Below are 26,970 nucleotides of genomic sequence, written 5' to 3' on the forward strand. Positions count from 1 at the left end.
CTCTGCTGGGAACAACAGGATAATATCAGAGCAATACCTGCACTTTGATTGGGTTGTATGAGCAGATACTTTGGCCCCTTAACCCCTATGATTATATACCAAGAACCAAGAGATTATAACTAAGTCAAACAGCCCTTAACAAGGTACCTGGAGGAGGAAGAGATTTAAACACCAAAGACTGTCTACTTGAAGCAAGATGGCTTCAGCCTGGGCTTATCAGAGGGGGCTCAAGCTAAGCTCTAGAATTTAGCCTCTCTCTTCAGATACACATCACCAGCCAAAAAATGGATCATGCCCTGCAAGGAATGTGAACACACAAGAACACTCAACAACTAATGAAGGTCTACAATTAATGGCTCAGGTGGCAAATAATTTAAAATGAGCTATATTAGTTATTTGTTGATGCATAACAAATCATCCTAAAATCATAAACATTTATCATCTCACACATTTTTTGAGGGTTAGGAATCTATCTGAAGTGATTTTGGCTCAGTGATTTTAGCTCAGGGTCTCTCAAGATGTCTTGTTCAAATTGTTGGCTGGGAGACATTTTCTGAAAACTTGACTGTAGAGCCCACTTCTAAGCTCACTCACATGGCTGTTGGCAGGAGGCTTCAATTCCTCATCTCATGGACCTTTCTGTAGGGGCTGCTCACAACAGGCATATCCCAGAGTAAATGATTCCATTGCCAAAGACAGCAGCCGAGAGAGAAGCAGCAATCACTTATAATCTAATCTTGGAAGTGAAGACATTATTAGTTCTGCCAAGTTCTATTGGTCATGCAGACTAACCCTGGCATAATATGGGAGGGGAGTAAACAAGGGTGGAAATACCAGGAGTCAGCGATCTTGAGAGCCTTATTGGAGGCAGACTACCATATGAGCATATTAAATATCCTTAAGAAATAAGGGATGAATGTCTTGTGCTTCCAGTAATAGAAGATTAGATAATTTGGAGAGACTTCCAGTCAAGATGGCAGTATAGGCAGACATGGCTCACCTCTGCATAACCACATCAAAATTACAACTAAAATATAGAACAACCATCACTCAGAACCATCAGAAACCAAGCTGAGTGGAAGTCTGACAACTATGGAATTAAAAAGACCAACCACATCCATCCAGACTGGTAGGAGGAGCACAGACATGAAATGGGCTGGTCCCACACCCATGTGTGTGGTGGATAAAAATTCAGGAGGCATATGTTGGGAGTGAGAAATCCCAGCCCCATACCAGTACCCCCGGCCCAGGGTTCCAGTACCAGGAAGATAAATCCCCACAATTTCTGGCTGCAAAAACCAGCAGAGACTGAGTTGGTGGAAGAAACTTCTGTAGCCCTAAGCAGTTCCGCTTAAAGGACCCATACATGGACTCACCTACTCAGACTCACTCCCTCTGAGCTCCAGCACTGGGATGGCAGCTTAAAGAGCACCAGTGGCATATTGGGAGAGGCTGAAGTGTCTGGCATCAGGGCGAGCAGAGGCCATTGTCACTTTTCTGAGCCCTCCACCTGCAGACCATGGAGCCAGCAGTCTGGTGCCATATCTGAGACTCCATCAACCTAGCTAACATTGTTTGATCCACCATGGATATCCCCAGAGACTCCACCTCACCCGATTTATGGACAACCCAAGCTACTTTTCCATATGAATGGCTGACCTTGGATCATATTGCACAACTTCCTAAATCCTCTAAAACAATCAGTGAACCCCAAGCCTGGCACTAGCAGCAGCGCAGCCTAGATTCACAGCTTTGATCTGCCAACAGCAACCAAGGCTCAACTACAAGAGGAGGGTATTGTCAGCCCACACAGAGGGTTGCTTGCACCTCATGTACTCAGCTTAGGTAATAAGAGAGGCCATGCCACTGGACCCTACAAGATACCTACTACATTGGGTCACTCTACCAAGACACAGAGTCAAAGCAGCTCTACCTAATACATAGAAACAAACACAGCAGGCTGCCAAAATGAGACAAAGAAACATGGCCCAAATGAAAGAACAGATCAAAACTCCAGAAAAAGAGCTAAACAAAAGGGAGATAAGCAATCTATCAGATGCAGAGTTCAAAACACTAGTTATAGGATGCTCAAGGAACTTAGTGAGGTCCTCAACAGCATAAAAAAGATCCAGTCAGAAATGAAGGATACACTAATTGAAATAAAGAAAAATGTATAGGTAAACAATAATAGAGTGAATGAAGCCAAGAATCAAATCAATGATTTGGGACATAAGGAAGAAAAAACAACGAATCAGAACAAGAAGAAAAAAGAATGCAAAAAATGAGGATAGTATAAGCAGCCTCTGGGACAACTTCAAGAGGTCCAACATTCACATTATAGGAATGCCAGAAGGAGAAGAGGAAGCAAGAAATAGGAAATCGATTTGAAAAAATAATGAAAGAAAACTTCCCTAATTTGGTGAAGGAAAGATACATGCAAGTCTAGGAAACACAGGGAGTCCCAAACAAGATGGATGCAAAGAAGTCCACTCTAATAATAATTTAAATGCCAAAAGTGAACAATAAAGAGAGAATCTTAAAAGCAGCAAGGGAAAACAGTTAGTTACTTACAGGGGAGTTCCCATAAGACTGTCAGCTGATTTCTCAAAAGAAACTTTTCAGGCTAGAAGGGATTGGCAACAAATATTCAAAATCATGAAACGTGGGTACCTACAGCCAAGAATGCTCTACTCAGCAAAGCTATCATTTAGAATTGAAGGGTAGATAAAGAGCTTTCCAGACAAGAAAAAATTAAAGGAGTTCATCATCACCAAACCATAACTATGTTATCAAATGTAAGTAAACATCATATACATATATGAAATAATAATTTCTAATTTATTGTAGTTAAAAAAGACAGAACCAAAATATTGTACAAAATAGAATGTAAGCTTTGGTCCTTGCATCAGTCAGGAGTGTTAAAAGTTATACTATGTGACCTGGCTGCTGTGGCTCAGTGGATTGAGCATCGGCTTGCGAACCAAGTATCGCTGGTTTGATTCCCAGTCAGGGCACATGACTAGGTTGCACTTCAGCACCCCAGTTGGGGGCGCACGTGAGAGGCAACCACACAGTGATGTTTCTCTCCCTCTCTTTCTCCTTTCCCCTCTCTCTGAATATAAATAAGTAAACAAACAAACAGATAAATTATTTTTTTAAAAATTATACTATGTCATTGTTAAAATGTCAAGAATTACTGCAAGAATAATAGAACTGGAATACAGTACATCCAAGGCCATAGAGGATGGAAATGGCATTAGAAAAGAACAAATAAAACAAGGAAATACTGCAGTGACTCTAAAGAGGACAAGAAAAAAGAGAAGCAAGGAAAAAGAGGAACAAAAGGAAACCACAAAGCAAAATGGTAAAGTTCAAATGGATTCATGATTTCAATAAATATAGAGTTAAACATCAATTAAAGAGACTATTAGTTTCTATAAAAATTAAATAATCTATGTTATTTATAAGAAGCATACTAAAACATAAGAATAAGATATACCAAGCACATACTACGTAAAAGAAAACGTGGGTAGCTATGTTAATGTGAGACTTCAAGTCAATAAGAATTATTTAGAGTAAAGAAGTGGATAATGACAAAAAGTTCACTTCCCCAGGACAATGTAAGAATTCTAAATTTGTATGTCAAATATCCTTAAAATATATAAAGTAAAAGTTGATAGAATTGTAAGAGGAAATGGGTAAATTCATTCAAGCACAGCTTTCCTAACTATTGATTGGTCAAACATAAAGAAAATTGGTAAAGAAAAAGAGATATGAAACACAGGTTAATAAACTTACTTTTTTGGACATGTATAAAATGTAATACCTAACACAGAGAAAACACATTGTTCTTAAGCATACAGGGTACATTTACAAAAATTTACCACATACTAAGCCACGGAGCATGTTTCCACAAATTTCAAAGGATTGAATTCATACTGAGTTCATTCTGTGGCCAAAGAATAATTTAGTTACAAGTTAATAAGAAAGTGTTCATTCAGAAAAAAACATATTTTGGAAATTTAAATACATATTTCAAAAATAACTTCTGGGTCAAGTCAAAATAATAATAAAAAATTGAAAATACTGTGAACTGAATGCTTTAAAAATTTTGTATGTTGAAAAATACTATAATGAAAATAGTGCTTGGAGGAAAAAATAAAGCCCTAAAAGTTTATTTTAGAAAAGAAAAAGGCATAAAATCAGTTATGTAAGCACAAATTTAGAGAAAGGAAAACAACAGAAGAACCCTAAAGAAAATAAAAAGAAAGAGCCTAGTAAAATTACATACTTCAGTATAGATCAATCTTAAAAATACTGTGGAGTGAAAAAAGTTGCCTCTTAAGAACTATTTATAGTATGATGGCATTTTTTATATAGTTGAAAAATGATCAAAATTAAACTAAACAGCATATCATTTTAGAATACCTATATATGTGAAAAACTATATTGAAAGCAAAATTTAGGATAGTGATTACCACTCGAGAGGAGAAATAGGGAAACATCAGGGAGGGACACACAGGCAGCTTCAATGTTGTTGGTATGTTCCATTACTTAAGTGGGTTTGTGGATTCACAGGCATTCATTTTATTAATGTGCTTAACAAAATACATAGAAGTTATTTTCTAGGCATCATATCATAAAAATTTTTTATCTTAAAAAATCAATAGTATGTCTCAAACCAGCAATTACCAACTAGCAAATATAAGTTGGTTTGTTTTTTTTTTTAAGTATACCATTCACAGTAGCAAAAATAAAATTAAATTTAAATTTAAAAAGCTTTGCTAACTTAGTCCCAAAATATAAAGACTTTCATGGAAAAAAATTCAAAGATACATTAAAGGTCATAAAGGGAAATTTGTATAAAACATATATTTCAGATGGGATGGTTTAATGTAGAAAATTTAATTCTCCCCAAATTAATCAATAAAATCAGTGCAATTCCAATTAAAATCACCACAGGATTTCTAAAGAATAAGCCAGTTTTTAAAAAGAAAATTCAAATTGGAGGATGGAATACACACTAAGAAACCATAGAAATGAAAATAGTGTGGTCCTACACAGATACAAGAAAATATCCTAATGGAACTAAACAGACTCCATATATATTCCTATATATATGGAAACCTTGTATTCAATAGAGGTGGTGTCATAAACCAGTGGGAAATGGATGGATTAGTAGCTGGAGTTAAGGGGAAAAAAAGTCACTATTTGAAGAAAAATTTGTATTTTTATTAAACACCATATATAGTAGTAAGCTCTAGTTGGATTAAAGAACTAAATATGAAAGTTTATACTAATAGTAGAAAATACTGGAAATATCCTGAACTGATGTGAAGAAACACTTGTTTACTAAGACTCTCACAAAATAAACCATGTAGTTAAAAACTGATGGGTGTTATTACATTAAAATAGAGTATTTTCATTTATTAGAGGACTCTTTAAGCAAAGTGAACAGATTAGTAGAAGGTATTGACAATGTCAGAAGTCAACAAGGGCTTAATATATAGAATATGCAAGGAAGTTTTGCAAATAAGGAAGTTTTGCCAATCAAAAATAGGCAAAGGAACCACTACACACCTATCAGAATGGCCAATTTTCAGAGCACTGCCAACACCAAAGCCTCTACAAAAGAGGATGTGAAGCAACAGGTACTCTCGTATATATCTGGTGGGAATGTAAAATGGTACAGCCACTTTGGAAGACAGGTGGTTTCTAACAAAATTATAAACATACTTTTAATATATGATCCTTTTATCACACTCCTTGGTATTTACACAAAGGAGTTGAAAACTTATGTCCACACAAAAAGCTGCAGACAGATATTTGTAGCAGCTTTATTTATAATTGATGAAACTTGGAGGCAAACAAGATGTCCTTTAGTAGATGAATGGATAAACTGCATACATCCTGGCAATGAAATATTATTCAGCCCTAAAAAAGGAAATGAGTTATCAGTCCATGAAAATTCATAAGGGAACATTAAATGCATATTACTAAGTGAAATAAGTCAAACTGAAAAGGCTACATATTGTATAATTCCAACTATATGACATTCTGGAAGAGGCAAAACAATGGGAGACAAAGATCAGAGGATGGTGGGGGTGGCAAGAAGTGGAGAGGTGAATAAGCAGAGGACAAAGGATTTTTAAGGCTGTGAAAATACTCATGTGATATTATAATGATGGATATATGTCATTATACCTTTGTCCAAACCCACAGAATGTACAACACTAAGAGTTGTAAGCTCTAGTTGGTTCATTTTCTGAATTTGTTACTCTCAGGATCCATTGGTATAGACTGGGGAATTGCATTGTAAATTCTGGAAAGGAATGTTAAGTCTTATCAGAAGGTATCATTGCTTCTTACCCTTTGCCAGGTACACTAAAACCAAATGAGACCAACCAATGCTCAGACAGATAGATCAGTTGCTAGAGAGAGTTACTGCTTTGGGTTAAAAGTATGAACTGTAAACAAGCAATAGAAAAAACTTAAAGAGATCATCACTTGTTAGTAAACTGTTGGCATTATGAAATGTCAGTGAAAAGAAAAGGTTTTGACTAAATGAGTCAGCTAACTCCTTGAGTTGAGAAACTCATTAAGTAGCAAAACTGGCTTCCAAAGCTATTTAAGATTAAAGCAACCAAATTAAAACCAAAAAATACTACATGTTATAAAATTAAAAGATAAAATGCAAATATATTTAAATCTCAGAGCATTTAGGATAGCAGGAAAATAATTCACATTTAAATTAGAAAAACTATGGAGGAAAAAATCCAAATAAAAAACTTTTAACAGTTCAATTAATTCAGCAAGTGTTCTTAGCACCACTTCTATCCTCTTCCTCACCCCAGAAAATTCACTGTTTTTTTCTATTGTGAACCCATGTCACCCCTATAACCAACATAAAACATGTATTGATGTATTTCACATATTTGTAATATTAATAGCCATGTAATGTATTGCCATATCAATATGCCATAATTTGTTTAGCCATTTCCCAATTGTTAAACATTTGGAAGTTTTTCTGTTACTCATAGTAGTGCTGTAACACTCATTTTGAATACTTTCCTAAATGATACAGTCTCCAAAGGGAAGTTAACAAGGGTGATGTTTTTTCATGATTTAAAAAATATATATGATCATTTATAGGAAATACACAGCATAGGTCCATCTTTTACCCCAGTTGCCTAACTGGATTTAATTCATTTTTAAAAAAAAGTATTTATGTCTTCAAATGTTTTGAGAAAATTAGGATAATTTATAGTCTTGATTTTTATCTCTATCTATATATATGAACAAATCAAGATTCAGCAGTCCAGAAAACTGATGGCTTTTGGAATAAGGACTGAGATTCATAGAATTCCATACATGAGAAATATAAAACATACAAATTATCATGGGAGGGGTTGGGACCAATGAGTGTACTTATTAGCTGGCTCATAACAGTTTATGAGGGCTAATTAGTAAAATATTCAGGAATTACATAAGCCAATTATTAAACAGTTAGTAGCTTGAAATTAGCCATGGTGTGTATATTTACATCACAGAAATTGTCAAATGCTACAAATCAAGGTGTTTTATTGTTGGAGAGTCAGTTTACCAGCTCAGCATTGGATGGGAGCATTAGGCAGGGAACATGGGAAGTTGACACTATAGGTAGAAAAATAGAATATAGATTGTTGATTTGAAAAAATAAAACTTTATATTTGATGCTGTTCTACACATGGTCCTCATTATGTCGACTTTGGAAGATGTCCAGTGAACAAGACCAAGAAATGAGGCTAAAATCTTCCAAGAAAAATGTAAAATATAGCCAAATCCACATACTTGGTTTCATTTATCCTCGTTTGTGAACTTCTGTTTTGCAAAAGTTGCTTCCTAGCTAACCTCTATTTTCAAAATACATGTTTTAGGTGTAAATGTTCTGAACACAAGTTGTTATATTTTATTTTGGCAAAAATGTTCACAGAAATTGGCATATATTTAAAGATAGTGGGCTATTTAAAGATAGTGTATGTAGGTATTTTAAAATTCTCTCCAGAAGAATCTCTTCCCCACAAAAATCCACAAAACAAAACAAGGAGAGAGAGAGAGAGAGAGAGAGAGAGAGAGAGAAGAGGTTCCACCTTAGTGAAACAAGAAATATCTATAATGCAAACTAAGAAGCATTCCTTTTAAAGAAAGAAGATGTGAGCCAAGGATTTTATGTCTTGCAAAACTGAATTTTAAGTTATAAATGGCACAAACTGTTATCAACATGTAAGAATGCAAAAAAATACTGTTCCCATGAGCCCTTAATGAGAACTCTACCAAAGAATGAGCTTCACATAAGCAAAGATGACATAATTTCATCAAAGGAGAGAGAATCATATACTATGTGCCTCCTGATAAAAGACACTCTGCTTCCGATAGTCTTGCTAAAGAAATAAAACCTGAGTCAGATCAAACCTCTGTATTCAACTGCCAATTTGTGAAATCCAGACGACAAAAGAACATGTTGAATGTTTCACGAATATGTAATCGGGAAGATCCAAGTTATGGGAAGCTCTACAGGTCAAATCCCTAGGTTCTTCAACAGATGAACTGTAAGGAAAAATAAGGGATGGAAGAGGAACTTGTATATTAAAAGAGAATTAAAAGACTAATGAGAAAGACTAAAGATTCAGTTCAAAGCTCAGAAAATATAAACTTTTAGAAAGATCATTTAAAGATAGCTAATTTTATAAAATATAATTTTTCTCAATTTCCTACTTTTTTTCAGAAACTAAAAACTGAAGTATTTCCTAATCTAATTTATAAAAGCACACTGTAATCAGCCCTCAGATTGTAAACTACATGTTTTATATTTAATTTTGAGGGGCAGTGCAGCAGGAATTTTGAAGTAAGACACAAATTTAAATGCTAACCCTTCCATCTCTGGATGTGTGACTTTGAATAAGTTACTTAATGTAACATGACTGTGAAAGTGATCTTTATATATCTCTTCTGAAAAGAATAATAAGTTATAACCCATCTCTTCATGCTATTGTAGGAATACATGAACTATCATGTGTACAATTCCTGGTATTGTGAATGGCATTTAATAGGCACTCAGTAAATGCAAGCCAGTAGGTCTGGGGTGGGGGCCAAGAATTTTGTAGTTTTAAACGCCTCTCAAATGATACTAATGATTGTTCTAATTTGGGAAACACAGTCCTTGATAAAGTCCTTCTGGATGTGAAGAAATATTTAACTTCAAGAATGATCATTAATGATTTTCTTAGAGTAATAGAAAAACTGGAGAATGGCAAAATAAACTATGGTCTATCCATGTGCTAGAATACTATTTGGCCATTAAAATCAAAATCAAATAGCCAACAGAGCACTAGGTGTCAGGCACTGTTCTCAATGCTTTATATATTATCTCACTTAGCAGTGCTGTGAGGTGGGTTCTATCATTATCCCTGTTTGAGAGATGAGGAAGCTACATGTGTACATGACATTACAAATAAAAGTTGTGAAGTTGAAACATTTCTAAACTATTAATAATAAAAATGGTTTTCAATAAAAAAAAATTTGGCCTTGTTAGAAGAAATTAGCTAATAGAAAATATTTCAAAATCATCATATGAAAAAATGATCAAATCATTTGCAGCCAAAAACTGTAGGGGGGAAAAAGTATTACAGAGGTATGTTAGTTATTTTTCTGGAGTGTGTGTGTGGTGGGGGAGGGGGAGGAGTTGTCAGCTTTTCTGAATTAATAATTTGTTTTTCTCATTCTAAATAAATACTTTCAAACCCAGTTTTGTATTCTTTTTCTTATTGAGCCCTCCCTCCACAGATTGTATAAGTTTCTGGTCCCACACAACCTGGATCCCACCCCTCTTTACACCATTTTTGCATAAAGAGAGGCCCTGTAGAAGAGAATGGGACACATGTAATACAGGAAAAATATCTAAAGAGATAATAGAAGAAAAATTTCCTCAAATAAAATTTGAATCTTCATAAAAAGCTGTTTGAAAACTGCCAAGCTGAATGCACCCCACCAAGAAATGAGACAGAGGTACCCTCAAATTGGCTGAATAGCAAGTACTATGTAACTATGATCAGTTTTCAGGCAGCTTTTTACACTTAGTGAAAATAAGATGATCTACTAGAGGAAAGACTGCTCAGAAACTTTCAAAGATTTTATGTTTGGTTTTAATTCCATAATGTAGTAAATAATACTATTCAAGTGACAATATTATTTAATTGGTTTAAATTAAAAAGCAGAGGGAGGCAACTTGGAGTCCTTTTATCAATCCTTTCTTCTAATTATTTCTTAGAGCCTGATATTTCTTGTTCGAGACTGGAGTTTCCCGTACGAGTTTTCTTATGGATCTGATGGTGGCTCCAAATTCTTGGAAAAACGCCTCAAGGTTTGTTAGATACTTAGGTGCATGAAATTTCACCAATAGTAATCTATAGAATTATTTTTGTTGAATGATTTCCTGAATACTCAGTAGCCACAATCTCATTTGACCCTCATAGTATCTCAATGAACAAACTAAGATATTTAATAAATACTTTCAGAATTACAATTTAAAAGTACTATCATAATTGTGATACAGATAAAGTTCTTTTGTACAATAGATTATCTATAAAACAATGGTTTATTCCTAAAGACAAAAAATTTAACTTGAAGAATTAAATTAGTTTAAGACCAACAGTGCAAATATTTGGATTCATGTTTTAGTAGAGATTTAAAAGTCAATTTAACAGAAATATCTAATTTTGAAGTCCCCAATCTTAGGACATTTTGCTAGTAGTTCACAGAACGTAAAATTAGAAGACTTTTCATTTTCTATGTCATGATGGTTTAATATTGAATGACTTACAGTGAACTGATAACACAAAAATGCCTACTGAGAAAAAAAAATATATATATATCAAGATTAAAAATAGTTCCTTTATAATCGGAATCTCTGAGTTTACCTTTTTAGGTTTATAATTACTTTTAGGGTAATTTGTACTATTAACTGTCAAATATATGTGAAAAAAGGTGCACTTTCCAACTATTCAGATGCCTTTCTAAAATTTAAATGTATACCTACCAAGTGACAAGAAGTTGTCTTGAGTATCTCCTGAGAAGAAGGGAGGAATATTTTATGACCTAGTCATGTTTCCTATGAGTACTTTGAATTAAAATTGGTATTTGTAGGAACTCCTACAGTAAAACCCACTCATTTGTACTAAAAAATGAGAAGGCCCATCTGAGTTAGCATAAGAATGTACATTTGCTAATTGTAATAATAATGTTATATTTATGCTATACTGTACTTAGGATTGGCAGTGTGGGAAATTCACGCAAGATTTTATTCTTTATTTAATATCAGCCCTGTCATGTCATTTTTATAAGTGTGGGACTAGACAGACAGAAAATATAAGATGCCACAGAATTCTTTGGAGTTCAATTTATATTGAAAGTAGTTAAACTTCAGGATGATTTACTACTGCAGGTCTCAGGGAACCAGCATGAAGAACTACAGAATGTTCGAAAACATATCCATTCCTGTTTCACCAAAATTTCCTGTTTTCTGCTACCTCATCCTGGCTTAAAAGTAGCTACCAATCCAAACTTCGATGGAAAACTTAAAGGTCTGTCTGTCTTTTAATGAGTATGTTTACATCACTTAGTCTGATTATAAAAATGTCATTTTATCCACTGGGCTTATGACTGCTCGTTTAGTTCATTCACTCATGTGAGGCTGATCATTAGAAATTGTCAGGAGAATTGGGATTCCTGGGTGGGTGCTAGAGCATCTCCTTGGTGAACTGTGGGATTCTGTGGGTGCCAAGTATGTACACAGAAAACTAGCTAAATCCTTTGTCCACTTGGGAGGCTGTAACCATCACCCTTTCATAGAGGTTCCTGCTCACCTCTGTGCATTGAGAAATTCTCCTTAATGTCTTCTTGTTGAATTTTACTTATTTACATTAAAGGGGGAAAATAAGTGTATATTACTGGGATGTTGCATTAAGTTATATAATTAGAGTTTGAAATATTGCATAGTACTGAATTCAAGCTCTTTAAAACAGCTAATAAAGAATTTAATTAAAAATTATGGAAAGCTTCACTAAAAGTGAAATCCTCTTCTGGATGAGGACCGATTTTTTTAAAAACCAAAAGCACTACAGTGTTTTTCAAATAGTACTGGGTTGGCCAAAAAGTTCATTTGTTTTTTTCCATAAGATGGCTCTGGTAGCACTTAGTTGTCTTTAACTTCATTCAAAACAATTTTGTTAGATTGTATTGTGACAGCTGTCATAGCAACTTGCATTAAAAACACTTATCAAAAAACAAACAAAAACTTATCAAATTGGACTTCCAGCCAAGATGGAGCCCTAGATAGACACGCTGCATCTCCCTCCACAACTAAGAAGGAATACACTACCTCAAAACTAGAGACAACCAGAAGTTCCAGAAAGTTGAGCTGCATAGAAGTCCAACAAATAGGGATATAAAGAAGAAATACTCATCCAAACAGGTAGAAGGGGTGGAGCCGGGGCAGAGAGGACGCGGTATGGTGGTAGCAGCAGCAGCAGCAGGCCGGCAGAAAGCCCAGTCACACATTTTAAAAAGTTGGGAGGGACACCTGGGGAGCGCTCCCAGCACCAGGCTAGACTGCGCAGCTCATGGTCCCAGCACCGGGGAAAATAAAGCTTCATTGCTTTTGACTGTGCAAACCAGTGGGGGTTGGGGCAGAGGAAGAAATTGCCGGTGTCTCAGCAGAGTCCGCTTGTTTAAAGGGCCCCCACAGTCCTAGAACGTCTTCAGACCCACCCACTCTGGGAACAACAGCCAGGGCAACAACTAAAGAGGCACCAGTCCCATACAAAGTGGGAGAAGTGCCTGGAAAAGGGGTAAGTGCTGAGCAAGCAGCATTGTTCTCTCTCAGACCACTCCCCCACATACAGCGCCACAACTTGGTGAAACGGGTTGCCCTGTACTGATGAATACCTAAGGCTCTGCTCCTTACAACGTAACAGGAGTGACAGCTCTACCTAAGACACAGAGGCAAACAAACACAGGAGCCTGTCTAGATGAGGAGACAGAGAAGTATGGCCCAAAAGAGGGAACGGATCAAGGTTCCAGTGGGAGAACGAAGCAACAAGGAGCTAGCCAACCTAACAAACAAGGAGCTAGCCAACCTAACAAATGCAGAGTTCAAAACACTGGTGATGAAGATGCTTACAGGCTTGACAGATATGCTTAAGTACGGCAAACGCATAAGGGAAGAGGTGTAGGCTATGCTAAATGAAACAAAGGAAAATCTACACAAAACCAATGCTGAAGGGAAAGAAATCAGGGTTCAAATCAATGATTTGGAACATAAGGAAGAAAAAAACAGTCAACCAGTGCAGAATGAGGAAGCAAGAATTGAAAAAAATGAGGAGAGGCTTAGGAACCCTCTGGGACAACTTTAAATGTGCCAACATCTGAACCATAGGGGTGCCAGAAGGAGAAGAGGAAGAGCAAGAAATTGAAAACTTATGTGAGAAAATAATGAAGGAAAACTCTCCAAATTTGGCAAAGGAAATAGACATACTTGTCCAGGAAACACAGAGAGTCCCAAACAAGCTAGACTGAAAAAGGACCACTCCAAGACACATCTGATTAAAATGCCAAAGGGTAAAGATAAATAAAGAATCTTAAAAGCAGCAAGAGAAAAGCAGAGCGTTTCCTACAAAGGGGTACCTATAAGACTATCAGCTGATTTCTCAAAAGGAATTTTGCAGGCAAGAAGGGACTGGCAAGAAGTATTCAAGGTGATGAAAAGCACGGACTTACAACCAAGATTACTCTATCCAGCCAAGCTATCATTTAGAATAGAAGGGCAAATAAAGTGCTTCCCAGACAAGGTAAAGCTAAAGGAGTTCATCATCACCAAGTCTTTATTATATGAAATGTCAAAGGGACTTACTTAAGACAAAGATCAAAATTATGAACATTAAAATGACAACAAACTCACAACTATCAACAACTGAATCTAAATAATAAAAACAAAATCCAACTAAGCAAACCAGAATAGGAACAGAATCATAGGTATGGGGATCATTTGGATAGTTATCAACTGGGAGAGGGAAGGGGGAGGAATGGGGGAATTAAGGGATTAAGAAACATAATTGTGTGGTACAAAGTAGACAGGGGGAAGTTAAGAATAATATAGGAAAGAGTGAAGCCAAAGAACTTATGTACATGACCCGTGGACATGAACTAAGGAGGGTGGGATTGCTAGAGGGAAGGCGGGTACTGGGCAGAGGGGAGCAAAGGAAAGAAAAAATTGGGACTACTGTAACAGGATAATCAATAAAATATACTTAGAAAAAGAAAAACTTATCAAATTGGTGAATTTTTGTGTAGCCATTTTTATATTGAAAATGGAAGAAAATAAGCAACATTTCAGCATGTTATACTTTATTATTTCAAGAGAGGTAAAAATGCAACTGAAACGCAGAAAAATATTTGTGCAGTGTATGGAGAAGGTACTGTGATTGATGAAATGTGTCAAAAGTGGTTGCGAAGTTTCTTGCTGGATGATGCTCCATGGTCAGGTAGACCAGTTGAAGTTGATAGCGATCAAATCGAGACATTAATTGAGAACAATCAATCAAGTTATTGGTGAAAATGAAAAGTATGTCTTTATTTTTACAGGAAAAAAGTATGGACTTTTTGGCCAACCCAATATGTACTAGTGGTATGTAATTCTCTCTTAAACAGAGGCATGTCTAAAATTTTAAGATTCCAAAGCAACTCAAATTATTTTTTTTTAAAAGGGTGGAGGTAGAGGTATAAGGAAACAGAAGTTAATCTTTCCTAATAGATCCTATGATATTTGCTGTGTAGTTAATACAAGGAAGCACAAAGACATTTCTGACTTTTTTACTTATAAGCCTAGTACTGAGTACACCACTGAGTTCAGACATTTGCTTAAAATACTATGGCCTTTCTGCATTGTGCCAGGGTGATGAGGCAATAACATAAATTTTTTAGCACAATTATTCTCAAAGGGCTTTACAGTTACTTTTTTTTTTTTTTTTTTTTTTTTTTTAAGGACAACATAACTTGTATCCAGTTTTATGGAACTGGCAGGTTTGAAAAGCAACAATCCATGGTGTTTACTTTCAGATATCTTATATTTAACTATGGCAGTTAGTATCATAAATAGAATCCCAAAATTTTCAATTATCAACATTACTTTTATACATTTTAAATCATCTTAACCTTTATATAACAGAACAAATAGCAGTAGGCTATTAATCCACAGATTCCAGGATCCTACATTTTCACTGTCACTTACAAATTCCAATCCACAAGTGAGCGCACAGGCTTCTCGATACTATGCAATTACCTAATGGCTTCCATGTGTTTTGAATAAATTACACAAAAAGAAGTCTCCCACAAAGCCTCTCTTTCTTCTCTGGAGTTGGGAAGTCGTAAATAGGCAGAGGAAGGGCAGACTTTCAACAACAGTCCATTATTGGACAAAAACGTACTCTTGTTCCATTCCTGTAGCATACATACATCTACAGTTCTTAAATTAACTGATACATTTCGCAATGAAAGACCTCAGGGAGAGAGTTTAAGATAAATCATGCAAATATAGAATCCCACTTTGTAAAAGATCTCTTCATCAAATTGTATTCACATCTGAACATGTGCTGACCCACACAATTGGCTTATAGTTGCCCATAAGTTATGAGTTTGCCAAAGTAGCCAGCCTGAGAGAAAGAGCAATGAAAGACAGCTTTAGTTTCCCATCAAAACTTCCATTTTGATGATGTTTATAGGACCGCTGCATAATCCCTGTGTGCCGAAATGTTCTATTTTACCTCAGTTTCTCCTTGGCAGTTTTGATAGTCTGCTGTCTACATTGTTTTTCCATCCCGTCCTGGGTGTTATAATTTGGTGTAATTTCTATCCAGGACATCTGGTCGGTTGGCCATGCTGTTCTCCGGTGGGCTAGCATCTGAATGTTGCCTCTGGGAAAGAAATGTCTCTGGGTAAAAAAGTGTGCAAAAATTGTTCTTTAATAATAGCTTCTCACACACTTCTCACAACTTAAAATAAATAACTTTTCAAGTTCATTATCGGTAGTAATAATTGTAGCTATAATTGCTACATGGTCCTTCACATTATTGAAATTATCTTACTATTTGCAGTGTTATTTAAAACTTATAATACTATGACCCTGACTGGTGTGGCTCAATGGGTTGAGCTTCGGCCCACAAACCAAAAGGTTATTGGTTCGATTCCTGATCCGGGCACATGCCTGGGTTGCAGGCCAAGTACCTGGATGGGAGTGTGCAAGAAGCAACCAATTGATGTTTCTCTCACACATCAGTGTTTCTCTACCTCTTTTTCTCCTTCCTGTCCCCTCTCTCTAAAAATAAGTAAATAAAATATTTTTTAAAAACTTACATTATGATTAAATTTAATTACTATTGATTTAATAGCTTCCCACATAGGAAATCAAAAGGACCAGAAGCACTGAATCACAGTCATTCATGCTACATGCAACCAGTTCTTACCAAGTGCCTACTGAATACCTCCCCTAGCATAACAAACCCAATCTTTTAATAAACAAGGAATTACCTTTTTTGACTTTGTTCTGTGTTATAGTGCCCCAAGTAGAACGACCAGGGAAACACACCATAAATTGTGGAGCTCATTCTTTGCAGTTCTAGTTAAGACTTCAGAAAGCGTAACCAACACCATCACAAGGGGATTATTTTTTAAAAGGTGTTTCTAATAACTTGTCAGAGTCAGGTGATCCCAAGAAATTATCTTCCTTGGTCACTTGACACAGCAGCACTACACCTGCCCTGCAGAGATCTTATAAAGGATGTATCATACCCTCAGTTAGTATGACAGATAACCAGTTTGGCCTAGCCTCTGACTTCCCAGCAAGATTTTACTCCTGTGGCAAAAATTATTGAAGAAATGATGAAAACAGAACATCATCCTGAATAATCATCTACCCACACACAGTTATGGAATATTTGCAGCAGGCCAAAGCTGATTAGGATACCTCTTCAGTTTGATCTTAACTGGTCTGCAGATGTTCTGGGTCATGTATTTACTGTGTTCAACTAATATTGTTAGCAAAAGCTCACCACTTGTTTATGTTTTGAATATATTGTTCATGTTTCCTGAATCCAGAATTGAAATACCTGGCATTGGTCTCAGTGAGAACAAAGTTAGACCATGACTAATGCCATCTTCAAACACATTTTTTTTTAAAGATTTTATTTATTTATTTTTAGAAAGAAGGGAAGAGAGGGAGAGAAACATCAATGTGTGGTTGCCTCTTTGCATCACCCCTAACTGGGGACCTGGTCCACAACCCAGGCATGTGCCCTGACTGGGAATCGAACCAGTGACACTTTGGTTCACAGACTGGTACTCAATCCACTGAGCCACACCAGCCAGGGCCACATTTTTAATCCAAATATGCTGATTACTGTAACAATAATTACCACACTTGGTGGTACATTAGATGCACAGGTGTATCCTGTTGCATTCCAATTTTATAAGGAAATTATAAGGGGGATGGGGTGGGACTTAAGTATGTTTTGAAAGTGATTTAAAAGTGGCTTTATAAAAAGAAAGCCTTTTGTTTTATAGCAAAATTAAGAAAAATTCATACATTCTAGATATATAGTAATATTCTACAGATACTGAAAAAAGCATAAAACTATGTAGCAAAAAAGAAACCTATTAGTATCAGTGAATACAGATACATAGCAGGCAATAAAACACAAAGCAGGAATGTGGTAACATAATACAAATACTAGTACTGTATCAAGCCCTGGCTGGTTTGGCTCAGTGGATTGAGCGTCGGCCTGCGAGCTAAGTGTCGCTGGTTCGATCTTCCAGTCAGGGCACATCAGAGAAGGAAAACTCTGACTCCAAAAAACCTCCGCTGCCTTGCGGCATACCTCTTCAGGGGAAAGGCTAAGGGAGTAAACCCCGACAGAAAATCCGGAGCCGGAGTCCCTAAGGCGGTTCGACGTTGTAGTCAACACCGGCAACTCCTGCGGCGCACCTGAAGCCAAGCTGTATTGACTCCGTCTTTCCCTTGGACCCTTCAGCTGCGAAGAGAGGGGGGGTCTGCTGCATGGGCAACAGCAGACCCTCCATATCACCCTGCCCAGGCTCTGTAGCTTCAGCTTCACTGGAGAGGACACTCCAGCGTCATCGCAAGATGTCGATTCAACACGGGAGGAGACAGATACCGTGTCACTCCTGAGTGGGACTGCACAGCCATTCTCGGCGGTGCAGATAGACTCTTGAGAAGCTACACCATCGTCTCTTGAGACGGACGGCTGCCAACAACAACAACAAGTACTGTATTTCAGTGAATACTGTTAACTAAATAGCAAACCACAATAATAAATACATTTGAATAAATCTATCTATAATACAAAGCAAAACTATAAGTAAAGTTTGGTACAATGCAAACAGCAAAATAAATCTGAATAAACTCCTATACAAATAGTCGTAAAACATGGGCACATTTCAAAGCTGTACTAAAAGGTGAAGCAAAATAAGTCTGAAGGATTTCCAACATCATGCTCATGCATGTCATAAAGCAGCAAGCAATAGAAGAGAAACATAAATTCTTTAATCTGGCACTGCAATGTATACTGGGGCTATAAAAACAAGCAGGAAAAATGCAAACACAATCATTAGGTTTTCATCTTTACCCTTAAGACCTTGGAAATCACCAAACTTAAACTCTGAAAACTCAGTGACTGCTGAAATTCAGATTTTTAAAAGCTATGTGCAGTTACTACATTTACTTAGATATCAAGTCCCTGGACATATCTTGCTTTTTACATATATTATGTGTATCTTTCTGTATGTTGTGAAATCGTCGTTGGCAGCCGTCCGTCTCGAGAGATGATGGTGTAGCTTCTTAAGAGTCTATCTGCACCGCCGAGAATGGCTGTGCAGTCCGACTCGGGAGTGACACAGTATCTGTCTCCTCCTGTGTTGAATCGACATCTTGCGATGACGCTGGAGTGTCCTCTCCAGTGAAGCTGAAGCTACAGAGCCTGGGCAGGGTGATATGGAGGGTCTGCTGTTGCCCATGCAGCAGACCCCCCCTTCTCTTCGCAGCTGAAGGGTCCAAGGGAAAGACGGAGTCAATACAGCTTGGCTTCAGGTGCGCCGTAGGAGTTGCCGGTGTTGACTACAATGTCAAACCGCCTTAGGGACTCCGGCTCCGGATTTTCTGTCGGGGTTTACTCCCTTAGCCTTTCCCCTGAAGAGGTATGCCGCAAGGCAGCGGAGGTTTTTTGGAGTCTAAGAGTTTTCCTTCTCTGGGTTGTGAAATAATGATTTAAGAAATTATCACTGTGTTCAAAAGACTTCTTTGGAGATCTGTTTTCTGTGATTACTTTGCTAAATCTCAAATGTTAAGATTAATCTAACACTATAACATGGGTTATGTGTAATCACTGTGCCAAACGTGATAGGTAAATAAATCCGATTACCTCTGATGGCTCACTAGTCTATTAGGCCTCCATATTTTCTTGGCATATTATTTTGTGTTGCTGCATTTCACCACTAGAGGTAGTATCATCATTGCTATCTTTTTGAACTTCAGTTCCTAGTTACCACACCACACCCAGTTCTATACACTTCTCACAGGATGGATCCACTAAACACAGAACAAGTTTGGATACATTTTCTGGAGGGAATACTGTGCATCTTCTCACCTTTTCCCCCATTTATGAGCCTATATATAAAACCTCAAATAAGACTTAAAGACAGAATACACGAAATGTTTATGTGAGTAGGGTGTGAAATATTTATATAACATTTAATATCAAGAAAGCTGTTTTATAGATGGAAGATGAGATATACATGTAATTGAAGTGGAGATAAGAAAGACAAGCAGTAGAAAGTTTAGGAAAAGGATCACTGATCCTAAGAAATATGGGTTTCAGGAGTTGTTTAGATGGTAGGAAAGTGATAGCTTTACCACTGGGGAAGAAATAGAGGAAATCAAAGGATGTATTATTGTATGGCATGAAAGACTAGATAGGATTTTTAAAATAATGATGAATTTGCTTTTACTTGTAGAAATAGATGATGAATTCATCAAAAACTTGAAAATACTCATTCCTTGGCTACTTAGTCCTGAGAGCCTAGATATTAAAGAGATCAATGGGAACCAAATCACCTGCCGAGGTCTGGTGGAGTACTTCAAGGTATTGCTCTCATTTCTAGTGCATCTGTAAGTACTTAGGTTTGACATGTTTGAAGTGCAGTTCCTACTTGGAACTACAACAACAAAAATTACAGACTGTAATATGGGGGCAAAGGTGTGAGGAATTATAAAAATGAGGAAAAATTATAAGATTCCCAAGAGGAACTTGCTTTCTGAAGTTATTTTTTAGGAAAACTCCTTGAAGTAACTTTACTGTCTCCTTTTATCTAGAGGGAAATATATTTTAAAATATGAATGTATCTAAGAGTTGAAAAATCTTTTTTGGGGGGGCGGGAATTCTTTCCCAGGGTCAGTACCACACAGTCCTCAGTCATGACCTATACTAAATTTTTCCTTCATTCTGAAGATTTTCTCCAAGGGGCTACACCTTGCCTTCCTACTGGAGAATATGCTTCCACAGTCCCCACTGTGCACCAAATGCCAATTTAAAATGGCTTCTTTGCATTTACCTGTTTACATCAAGTAGCACCAAATATGACACTTTTTTTTTAACCAATCCACATTTATAGTGAAGAATTTCAGTTACAAATCTAACTTGTATATTGATGCTTAAAAAGATCAATTTTTAAAATTATCATTTTGTCATTTAAAATGCAGTCATATACCTCTGTGTGATTGCTTACCTTCATCACTTTCAGCAATAAACAACATATTATTTATCTAAAATTTGAATTCTTACTGTGCATAACACTGGAGGAACTTAGAATTTAGTAAGAGATTGGGGACCCTCATAGAAATCTGTTCCATGAAGCTTATGACGTCAGCAGGTACAAAGTCCTGTGGGTAACTGAAAAAGAAAGGTTACTCCTAGCAGAGGGATCTGAGAAAGCTTTAAAGAAGGCAGAAGTGAGTTAAGCCTTTAAGAAGAGTAGGGTTGGCAAGTGGAGAAGTGTGAAAAGGGAACAAGAACTAAAAGATGGAATTAAAGTATGAGAAAAAGATAATAGTTCCTGAAACTGCCAAGACCTTATATTTTGGTACTGTCAAGACCTTAGACCTTAGAATACAATTTAACAGAATTAGAAAGATATTGAATGGAATTACTTGAACTTGAGTCTTTTTCTTTTTTAGGCTTACATAAAGATTTATCAAGGTGAAGAATTACCACATCCCAAATCCATGTTACAGGTATTTATTAATCAGGAGGCATGACACTTTAAAACATACTTGTCACTAAAGCTAAGCTTTCCTTAGTTTTATGCTATGCTAAGAAAAAGATATGTTCCAATCCGGTTGTCAGAAATTATCAAATTAAAGTAGTAGACAGAATGATTTATTAGAAGATTATTTTTCTAATAACTGTCCATTTGTGTGTTGAGCTAAACATTTTCACAAAAACATATAGCAGCCTCACTTGTGCTGAGATACAATTTATACTAGTTTTCATTCTCTTTGTACTAAATTTGTTTAGAAAACAGGCTCATACTGTGGTTTAGATTCACACACATAGTAAGAAGTATAAAAGCAGGTCCAGGTTTTAAACACATGTTCTCTATCAATAAACATTTGAAAAAGGAGAAACTGGCTTTTTCTTATTTAAAAATTTTAAGTTCTTAATAGTTCCATTTTGTTATCAGATACATTGTTGTATCAGTAGCAGCCCTTAAACTTGGCATATTATAAATATATATATTAGTGTATATAAAATGTACTATATATTATTTCCCATGTGTTTGTATTTATATATCCACCCCCAATTTGGTGAGAGGCTTAAGAATATTTTTTAAGAGGAAAAGCCCTTCCAAATGAAAATTTATTTTAGAACTATAGTTAACAGCTATGTATTATTATGCATTTTAAAATTTTAATTTTTAATAACTTTTTAAAATGTAGTGGAAATATTTCAAGGATTTCAAATTATTTGATGACCTTGACTTCTTGTACATTTCTTGCACATGATGCTTATAAATGAGAACTGCCTGTGGAAGTTTAATAAAAATGAATTCCATTTTACATCATATTTTGTACTTTGTCCAAAGGCCACAGCAGAAGCTAACAATTTAGCGGCCGTGGCAACTGCCAAGGATACATACAACAAAAAGATGGAAGAGGTAAGAATTAAATTATATTTTAAATGGTTTAAATAAAATCATTATTTCTCCCATGAGCTCATTGCTTTTTCTTCCAAGTTACACTGTATACACACAGAGAGGTGGCTTTGACTTTCTCAGCCTATGTGTATCGCATTTCTATTCACTTTATTCCTAAAATTAATTTTAAAACAAACCAAGAAAAGAACACTATGTATTGAACAATTTTAAATGTATTTTAAATGTTACTTCTGTATTTCTTTTTTTTGCCAATCTTTCCACTACTTTATAAAATTTAGTGACTAAAATAACATATGCTACCCTCTCCACTATACCTCCCTTCATTCCAGAATTCCAGAATTTCTATTTTAAATATAAAAAACCTATCAAGAACAAAGAAATTAAACCTGTAGAGCCAATATTTCTACATACCACATTTACTTTTTAACATTTTTAATTAGTATGCACCTAATAATTATTGTGTATATCTAATGTGATAGGTCTTTTCCCTCCTGAAAATGTTATAAAATCAAAATCACATTAAAAATTAATAGAGTCTTAAGAGTCAAGGGAAATATAGTAGCATATGGAATGGTGTTTTTGACATAACTAAAGGGTAATTAGAATGAGAGTATCCTTTATATAGTTAAAGCTGAAATAACCAAAGTGAATGGTATGAGTAATTGAAATTTCCTGTTAACTTCTGAAAATAAGTTGAAAATGTGGTCCAAGAACATTTACTATGTTTCCATTTAGTCTCTTGAAGAAAATACTGAATTGGCTCCATTGAAACAAAGATCAGTGAAACTGCCAAAGAAAATTTAAAATGATTTCACTTTAGAGCTTTATAGCATGGCTTATTGTTTTAAATTAAACTTCATTTGTCAAAATAATTTCAGTGCAGTTAGAAAAAATTTCCTAAAGGGATTAGGTTTCCTGTATTTGGATTCATTCTGTAAATGAACTCAGTTTGTAGTTCACTTTTCATCTTGAGGAACTTGGATTAAGTTATGGGTATTCTTTCCCATGTAAAAAATAAAAATAAGATGATTTTATATAAGTCACCTATAAAGCACCAGTGCCACTTAATAGTCACATCTGGTAGATATGAACTGTGGAAAGCTCCTTGATTTGTGTTCTAACAGATTTAATCAGCTAAGTGAAAATTTTTGCTAGTTGCTAATTTTACTCTGCATTGCATAAACAATACTTCTGTATCTGATACAGATTTGTGGTGGTGACAAACCATTTCTGGCCCCTAATGACCTGCAGACCAAACACCTGGAGCTTAAGGAAGAATCTGTGAAGCTGTTCCGAGGGGTGAAGAAGATGGGTGGGGAGGAATTTAGCCGGCGTTACCTGCAACAGTTGGAGAGTGAAATAGATGAACTTTATATCCAGTATATCAAGCACAATGATAGCAAAAATATCTTCCATGCAGCTCGTACTCCAGCCACACTGTTTGTTGTCATCTTTATCACATATGTAATTGCTGGTGTGACTGGATTCATTGGTTTGGACATCATAGCTAGCCTATGCAATATGATAATGGGACTGACCCTTATCACCCTGTGCACCTGGGCATACATCCGGTACTCTGGAGAATACCGAGAGCTGGGAGCTGTAATAGACCAGGTGGCTGCAGCCTTGTGGGACCAGGTAGGGACATTTTTAATTCTCTTCAACTAAATACAGCACACATTTGAATGCTATGTACAGGACACTATGTTAGATGCTGGAAATACACAGATGAACATGACTTGGGCTCCAGTTTTCAAGAACTTTAGAATCTGTCAAATGGTTAGATACAAATAACTATGCAATCCAATATGTGAAGTCTCACACAGCTGTTTTCCAGTTAATTCAATATTTTTAAAAAATTAATGGATTAGGCAATGTTTTTGTTTTTTCTTATCCTAAAAGTTAAAGGTTAAAAGAAGTATGAGAAAACATTTTGTTTTTATTTAGCTGATTGTGACTCAATTATATGTTAGCCTTATACCATACTTACAACCTATCATTTAACTAACATTGGCTTTGTTAGAATCATACGAACCACTATCATAAGATGTTCTATCACTCTATTAAGTAGCAACTCCTAAAAACAAATCTGATTACTTCAAATTATCTTTATTTGAACTAGACATTTGCACCAGGCCATAGCGTAAGTCCAGGTCAATCTTCTGACCAGCTGTTCATGGGTAGGTTGTCCTTTATGGTCCAATTAACTATAACCTAGGGAGTCAGGCTCACCATGGTCCATTGTTCAGAAGTTGATTATGGACAGGAGAGATACAGTAGGCCCTCTCTCTATGGCGGCTCACTTATTGTGGCCTCACTGTATCACGGGATTTTAAAAAATATTATAATTATTTATCGCAGATTTTTCGCTATTTCGCGGGATTTTGCGGTACTGTATACGTATGTTGTTAAAGGTACATAGGTTTAAGAGTGTAGAATATGTTTAAGAACATAATGTTTATAAAAGTGTGGAAAAGGTTAATAAGGGACTGGGAATGGTTTATAAGTGTGTGGGAAGGGTTTATAAAGCCTTAAAATATATATAAATACTAAAATAAATGTAAGGTTCCTATTTCGCGGATTTTCACCTATCGCTGGGGGGTGGGGGGGTGGGGATCTAGAACATAATACCTGTGATAAGTCAGGGAATACTGTAATTACAAGTACACCTATAAAAATAATCAACTCACTATGTCATTCTAGAAGTGTCCTCAGTTACCTCATGAAAATTTAGGGGAATTTAGTTAAGCTAAAGTTGAGATTCTTCATAAAATTGAACATTTATGGTCTGAGATAGCAAGTAATGACAATTCTCTCAGCATTAAAAGTATACTTACATATACTCTTTAAAAAAAGAGAATTTTAACTAATGGATTTACCATGTGCATTTGAAAAATCTAGTTGAGATTAACTAATAGCATTATGAGAAAAGAATGAATTAAAAACAGGATCCTCTGAGCCAATGTCTTAAATAGCCCCTCAACCTCAAAAGACTGAAGAGGGGCTATTAGAGGAAAATCCTGATGCCCTCCTAGAATATGATGCTGAAACCTATAAGGGATATAGAATTGGGTTCTTCAAAAGGTTTATATAAAATACGTAATGTAAACAAAAAATGTGCAGGGGTGTTTGTTCTTAAATGCTTACAATAAACAAAGTTGAATATCATAATGTTATTAATGAAACAGAATATATACTTTTCTTTTCTCCCATTTAAACTGCCTTTGCTACAGGGAAGTACAAATGAGGTAAGTTAAATATTTTTAAATTAAGAGCTATGTATTTTTAAACATTATGATATTCTTATTTTACAAACCAACTAGCCATTAGATGTCTAAATGTAGATTAGAAAATCTTTGGTGACTACTGCTCCTATGTTCTCTTTGTATTTACAATTTTAATAGTGAATTTTAACATGGTTTTAAACAGTATTTAATTTATTTTGGACACCATGTGCATATTAAACACAATATTCAATTATCATGAATATCATGAATCTTTCATGCTGTTTCCTACTGTGTAAAAAAATTTCAAAATTCCTAAGCTTCAACATTGTGTATTTTGCTCTACTGAAGAATGAAATGAGTACAGTTATGAATCTTGAGGAAATTTAACTGCTAGAGAGCATTTAAATGAAGCTACAACCTTTAGAAGTTGTTTTGGCTTTTGAGTGAGTTACCTATACACTTTTAAGCAGGTTCCAGGCCAATAGGCAGCATAACTTAACTTTTCTTGGCATACCGCACAATCTATAAATTGGTGTTCATTTCTCCGACCACCTTTCCACTCTTATCACTCTCCACATGTGCAAACTCTGTATCTGAGGAAAGAATCTGAGCTTCCAGGACGGAATAATTTGTTACATAAGAAAACTTCTCTCTGGAGTCATTTAGGTCATTGTGTTCAGGAAGCAAAACTGATCTTGACTACACAGACAGCACATAATTCTTTCCTCCGTTTCTGCTGTTACGTGTAACTGGATGATGTTCTGCAATCAAATACCAATGATACACTTAATATATACCAGTCAATAAGGAATTATTTTATATAAAATTCAGTGAAACAAATTCACTAAAGTAAAAACAAATTTCAACTTTGTAAACCAAACCTTAACAGAAAAAAATCTAAGCTTTTAAGAGAATAGGGATTAAACTGTGTTAGAATCAGAAAATAGAATTAGAACACCACCATGTTGCACCAATATGTATTCATTCAACTAATGGTACTATTTCAGACATCATAAATAGCCATATAGACTCAAAAAGATAAAAATAAATGGTATTTTCTGGGAATCTATCGCTGTTTAAACAATATCAGGCTTTTATCCAGCTTTTTAAAATATTCAGAGTTTTTATAGACTCCAGAATTACATAAGATAAGGTGGTCTTAACTGAGTGTTCATTATATTAAAGTCAGAAGAGGGAGTGAATCTCAGACACTAGCTGATGGGGGGTGGGGGGAAAGAACATAAAAATATTTATGAACACTTATATAAAGCAATATGTAAAAATTTCTAATTCAAACACTGTTAAACAGACACAAAAACAATCACAAAGGTAGTTTTAATGAGGAAAGGCTTTCTACCATATGACTTCACCCATATGTGCGATATAAAACTGAAACTCACGGACACAGGCAGCAATGTGGTGGTTGCCA

General features: G+C 35.7%; 1 protein-coding gene across 1 annotated transcript in view; it reads left to right on the forward strand.

The window, feature by feature from the left end:
• ATL1 (atlastin GTPase 1) overlaps positions 1-26,970 on the forward strand; it is a 56,282-nt gene that overhangs the window by 27,708 nt on the left and 1,604 nt on the right. The window contains exons 7-13 of the mRNA XM_090270849.1: positions 10,307-10,399; positions 11,480-11,618; positions 20,116-20,243; positions 21,335-21,391; positions 22,243-22,314; positions 23,521-23,952; positions 25,548-25,562. Coding sequence (XP_090126975.1) covers positions 10,307-10,399; positions 11,480-11,618; positions 20,116-20,243; positions 21,335-21,391; positions 22,243-22,314; positions 23,521-23,952; positions 25,548-25,562 — 936 coding nt within the window. The remainder of the gene's footprint in view (positions 1-10,306; positions 10,400-11,479; positions 11,619-20,115; positions 20,244-21,334; positions 21,392-22,242; positions 22,315-23,520; positions 23,953-25,547; positions 25,563-26,970) is intronic.

Source organism: Furipterus horrens, unplaced genomic scaffold, assembly GCF_987537825.1.
Source record: "Furipterus horrens unplaced genomic scaffold, mFurHor1.1.pri manual_scaffold_3, whole genome shotgun sequence".
In the NCBI taxonomy this organism is placed as follows: Eukaryota; Metazoa; Chordata; class Mammalia; order Chiroptera; family Furipteridae; genus Furipterus; species Furipterus horrens.